General features: G+C 42.8%; 1 protein-coding gene across 4 annotated transcripts in view; it reads left to right on the forward strand.

Annotated features, from left to right (window-relative positions):
- Nucleotides 1-5326, forward strand: part of LOC109869785 (glycogen synthase kinase-3 beta) — a 56704-nt gene extending 51378 nt beyond the window's left edge. For 2 of the 4 annotated variants that reach the window (XM_031799664.1, XM_031799670.1), the window contains exons 9-11: nt 1215-1401; nt 1625-1723; nt 1893-5326. In XM_031799664.1, coding sequence (XP_031655524.1) covers nt 1215-1401; nt 1625-1723; nt 1893-1963 — 357 coding nt within the window. In that variant the 3' untranslated portion in view covers nt 1964-5326. The remainder of the gene's footprint in view (nt 1-1214; nt 1402-1624; nt 1724-1892) is intronic. The other 2 variants (XM_031799675.1, XM_031799680.1) reach the window with 1 other exon arrangement.
- The last annotated feature ends 782 nt before the right edge of the window (nt 5327-6108 follow it).

A 6108-nucleotide genomic window follows, 5' to 3' on the forward strand; every position in this document is an offset into this window, starting at 1 on the left:
ACGACTGTACATAACCGTTCAAAAGTTTGGATGTCTTTGTTTTTGAAAGAAAAAAAGTAGTTGGCAGCTTCATTAAATCGTGAAGAGGCGACTCCGGGATGCTGGCCTTGCAAAGAAAAACTATTTCTCAGACTGGCCAATAAAAGATTAAGATGGGCAAAAGAACACAGACACTGGACAGAGGAACTCTGCCTAGAAGGCCAGCATCCCGGAGTCGCCTCTTCACTGTTGGCGTTGAGACTGGTGTTTTGCGGGTACGATTTAATGAAGCTGCCAGTTGAGGACTTGTGTGGCGTCCGTTTCTCAAACTAGAAACTCTAATATACTTGTCCTCTTGCTCAGTTGTGCACCGGGGCCTCCCTCTCCCCTTTCTATTCAGGTTAGAGCCAGTTTGCGCTGTTCTGTGACAGGAGTAGTACACAGCGTTGTATGAGATCTTCAGTTTCTTGGCAATTTCTCACATGGAATTGCCTTCATTTCTCAGAACAAGAATAGACTGATGAGTTTCCGAGGAAAGGTCTTTGTTTCTGGCCATTTTGAGCCTGTAATCGAACCCACAAATGCTGATTCTCCAGATACTCAACTAGTCTAAAGAAGGCCAGTTGTATTGCTTCTTTAATCAGGATAACAGTTTTCATCTGCGCTAACATAATTGCTCAATTGTTTTCTAATGATCAATTAGCCTTTTAAATGATAAACTTGGATAAGCTAACACAACGTGCCATTGGAAGACAGGAGTGATGGTTGCTGACAATGGGCCTCTGTACGCCTATGTAGATATTCCATTAAAAAAGCAGCTGTTTCCAGCTACGATAATAATTTACAACATTAACAATGTCTACACTGTATTTCTAATCAATGTTATGTTATTTTAATGGACCAAAAAATGTATTTTCTTTAAAAAACAAGGCCATTTCTAAGTGACACCAACATTTTGAACGGTCATGTATTTTTCTATGTATATCACCCTCACCTTTGTGTCGACCCTTGTCAGTTAAGTTAGTAATATCTGTAACATTCATAATAATAATTACATTCTCTCTCCATTTCATATCTATAAGCAGAAACTGAAATCCTCCTCTCTCACACCTGCTATCATGACCGCATACATCATTGTATTCATGATACTAGTTTGAAATTGATTGGTTTACTGATTCTAGTCTCGCCTTTGTGATTGGCCCCCTGACTCGCCATTGCGTTGGATTGGCTGCTAGGTGTTCCGGCCACGCACGCCCCCGGAGGCCATTGCCCTGTGCTCTCGGCTGCTGGAGTACACGCCCACCTCGCGCCTCACTCCCCTGGAGGCGTGTGCACACTCCTTCTTCGACGAGCTGAGGGACCCCAATGTCAAGCTGCCTAACGGGCGAGAAAAACCCTCTCTCTTCAACTTCACCACCCAGGGTACAGCACCTTGTCAATACACTGTCTGCCTGTCTGATTTATCTGCGGTACGGAGAGTTTCTTCTCCTACATGTATAATGATATGGTCTCTCTCTGTCAGTCTCTGTACTAATGCTACCTGCTGTAATATGTGTGTGTGACCTATGTGTGAGTTGTGTTTGGATGTGTTTATCTGTGGTGGATGTGGTCTGCTGTAATCTGGTGTACCGTGTCTCTCTCATAGAGCTGTCCAGTAATCCCTCGCTGGCCAACATCCTAATCCCCGCCCACGCCCGCTCTCAGGTCACCACCTCCACCCCAACCAACGCCACCGTCACCACAGGTTAACCCACACCTCTCCATCCCTCTCCAACTCGGTCTATGTTCTCTCTCTCTCTTTTCTCTCTCTGTATCTCTCTCCCAGGAAAATGTCTTATAAAAAACACCTGTTTACTCATTGTGTAAATGAGTGAATCATTTTCCTCCCCCTACTCTCCTGTCCTCCTTTCTAGATGGTAACAGCACAGATCGTGGCCCCAGCACCACTACCGCCTCAGCCTCTGCCTCCAACTCCACCTCCTGAACCCTCCCTCTCTGACCCCCCCCACATCGCCCCATTCAGGAGTGCACCTGGGTGCCAGCTGTAAGAATGATGACATGACAGGGTTTAAAACAGATGACAACAACAACGCAACTAACTGAGCCCTCCACGTCACCAATCTAAGTGTTTGATTTCTGCAACCTACTCCACTGAGGACATCTTTATGGTCTGTTAGAGGGAGGGAGTGGTGGGGGCAGGGGAGGATGATGAAATATAAGAGTATTCATATATAAACGTACCATATATACACAATACTAGCCTGCTAATGTTTCCAAGAGGACAATCTATGTATCAAAGTAATTATCTGTCCCCTCACCCTCCTCCTCTTTCTTGTCCACAATGAAGCCCCCCCCCCACATTAAGGATCAGTCCCTCCCTCTCGCCCTCTCTCTACACCAAACCCCTTCATATCCTCACTTCCCCTCTGACACCCCCTGGTTTGGATGGCCACCCAGGCTCCTCCTCCTGTAGTGCATGGCCTGAGTATAGTTAGGAGCACCCAGAGTGACCTTTCACCCCTGCATTGACGTCCACACTTCTCCTAATTAGGCATGAGGCACACATACACACACACACACACACACATACATTCTTACCAACACACGCCGATGCATGAAGGTCCTGATATATGTGGACAGTCCAATCAGAAGGGAGGTTTTGATGTTGTCAGAGGTTTGCTCGGGGTTGTTTTTAAACGGTTAGCGAACAGTTTTATTCTGTTTTTATTTTATATTCCCTTGGCTTAGGGTGGGTGGGATCATTTAGATTGACATGTCAGATGTCTATGGTTCTGTGTGCTTGTATTACATTTACACTGAATGTACCAATCATTAGGAACACCCCTGTTCCACAGGGATGCTGGCCCATGATGACTCCAATGCTTCCCACAGTTGTGTCAAGTTGGCTGGATGTCATTTGGGTGGTGGACCATAAATGATACACACGGGAAACTGTTGCATGTGAAAAACCCAGCAGCATTGTAGTTCTTGAGACTCCGGTGCGCTTGGCACCTACTACCATACCCCATTCAAAGGCACTCAAATATTTTGTCTTTCCCATTACGTCTGAATGTCACACATACGGTACACAATCCATGTCTCTACTGTCTCAAGGCTTAAACATCTTTCTTTAACCTGTCTCCTCACCTTTATCTCTATACTGAGAAGTAGATTTAACAAGAGACATCAATGAGGGATAGCTTTCACCTGGATTCACCTGGACAGTCTGTCATGGAAACAGCTGGTGTTCCTAATGTTTGTACACTCAGTGTATACATGCATACACCGTTTATATATTACTTTGCATTATGTACAAATATATATATAGATATAGATATATGTATATTTAACTTCAATGGTTCAGAATCCATAACGGTTAGTTGTTGACTCACAGAGCAGGGGCAATATTTGCTACTGCCTAAAGACATGAAGAGGCAAGGTGGTGGGATTTCTTTGGCTAGAAAATACTTTTATTCAGCAGTCACTTCCCTGTTTTCCTGTATGTAATTATTATGTTCATGCTGTAGACAGGACTAGAAAAACGCTCTGTTCCTCAACTCTTTTTGATTTATCTCTATCAGAGGACTGTGTTGTAATGCAGTCAGTTTTGGAGGGGATGTCTCCCCCACACCTTCTTTCTGTCTCTTTAGATGAAGACTTTTTCTTCCAAACCAACCCCTAGCTTCTACCCCCTCAGCATTTGATTTGGAATTCAGCCATGGAGAGGTCTCTGTTTCTGGCTAGATTGCGAGGAGTTCTCTGTCACTGCTGGCTCTCCGATTGTGACCACTGACTCAGTGTTAGTACAATGTTCATCAAATGTTGGTCCAACGTTAATTGAACATTAGTCTAGCATTCTTCTCTTTCCTCTATCTCTCTCCACCTGAACCACACAAGCACCTCTCTGCTCCAGTCTCTCAGAGTAGAGCGTCTTACTTACCCAGACATATTCACACAGGTTCAATACGACAACACACTGTGTATATGTACACAGTTCATATGCTCCTCACCAAATCCTGACTCATGTTTGAGTTTTTAATGTTTGTTAGTTTCTTCTGTTTTTATGTTGTGATCATGGTATGTACAGTATATATGTAGACTTCTGTACTGTTTATGAGCATAAACAAAGATATGGGGGGAGAAAAGAAGACTTGTTTGTTGGATATTGTAGATGATGATGATGCTTTATCCAGCCATATAGTTCAATCTGTACCTGTACATTACAGTAGATGACAGCTGTATTATTGGAACAATACCTGGTCATGTATAGTGTATCTATAGTTTGGAGTGCCTTTTCTTTCATACACCTTCGCCTTGGCCCCGTTATCTCCCCCCCTCCCATCACATAACCGTACATCCTCCTTAGGTGCTGTTGCATTACTTTCTCCCCCCCCTCCTCTCAGATCTCAGTTTCAGCCAAGAGTTGTGCCAATGTTAGTTTAATGTTAGAATTTCTCTCTTTCTCTGTGTGTACAAGTCATCTTCAACCTCCTTTTCCCCACGTTTAAAGATTTTTGTTAGAAATCTGTTTTTAAAACATTATCTATATATAGTTCAAGATTGTTGTCCCGATTTGAAGAAAGGTCTGTGCTTGATTTTAATCAATGGCTGTTATGGTTTCACTAGGGTGCAGAAATATCTTCCACACACACACCACAGACAACAGAGTCAACATAGCATAGACATACATTAGAGTACATTATGTATTCAGTCAAAATTATGCTTCTGGTATCAAAGCCATTACGCCAATTGATGATATTGATGTTGTGACAAGCCATCCTCAGAGGTAATGCAGTACAGTGTATCTCATTGTCTACACACCCCTTCTCTTTTCCACCTCCATCCCTCTGTGGTCTGAGGGGTTTATCATGTCCCCCGCCGTCCCGTCCTGTTTGCTGTAACATTTGTGTTCATCAACATGTTGCCGTCTATCCCACCAGTGTGACCACTTCACCTTTCTCCCCTGACTCCAGTTCAACCAGAGTGAACCATGTCAATCCACACCACAACCGTTTCAGTTACCAAAACAAAGACAAGCAAGGATAGTGGACTATAATATACCGACTGTGGCATCGTCACACTCGTGGCAGAAGAATATGCTAACTGAGTTTAAAGAAAAAATAAAAGACGATGGAAAACTAACTGTATAACAATACCACTACTACTTGAATGCCTCGGTTTGTGACATTTTATTTCATTTTTAAATGTTTTTTTTGTTTGTTCTGTGAAGGTATCCTAAATGTTCGCCCCTGTAAATACTTCCCCCTGCGTGCCCTGAGGAATAGTTCCCTGGTTTCCTGGTACTGTCATTTGCATTAAATAAAGAGTAGGATAGCCTGGAAATGAACAAGCCTTGACCTCTGTGTGTTTGTGTGTGTTCTTGCACTGTTATGACATCTGTCGTAGAGCTAAGTATGTACAGTAGAACAGCAGGCTATGACTAACAACACACTACAGTAGATGACTAGCCACATGAGGCCACAGCCCATCCACTTCATCCAGCCACACAATCTACGCCAGGGGTGGGCAATTGAGGGATTTCAAAATTCAGAGGATTGCTTTCGGATCGATTTGTTCGTCAAAAGCCATTTGCGGGCCAGGAAAAAGGCAGTTATTTAAAAACGTATAGGTCCATTATAATTTCAACATACTTTTTTATGTAGTTTTAGGTGTTCAAGAGTAGCCTGGAGTGTTTTTTTAACCCAAAATACTAATATTCCAAATGACTCCTCCCGTGGGACAGACTGAATGGTCTCCGGCCCATGGGCCGTATGTTGCCCAGCCCTGTTCTACATGGTTCTGTTATAGTCAAACTTAGATTCCTCTTTATCTGAGGGTTTGATAGAAGAGAGCACTTCAGCCTAACATAATTTAAATGTATAACTTTTATTTTAACATACAAAAGAGCTTAAAATAACTGTCCAGTGTTTCCAGATTTCTATGAAATATGACCTATAATTAATTACAATGAGTGAAATAGTTTTCTTTCCCAAAAATGGTAATTACTTAAGTTAAAAAGCATATTTTCTGTGTTGGAATGGAGTGGGTGTATACCGGTCATTCAGAAAGTGCATGTGAGTAGACTGATATTATAACATTTCATCAGACTTTTTAATCGAAAGCGACTTA

This window comes from Oncorhynchus kisutch, linkage group LG2, assembly GCF_002021735.2.
Source record: "Oncorhynchus kisutch isolate 150728-3 linkage group LG2, Okis_V2, whole genome shotgun sequence".
Lineage (NCBI taxonomy): Eukaryota > Metazoa > Chordata > Actinopteri > Salmoniformes > Salmonidae > Oncorhynchus > Oncorhynchus kisutch.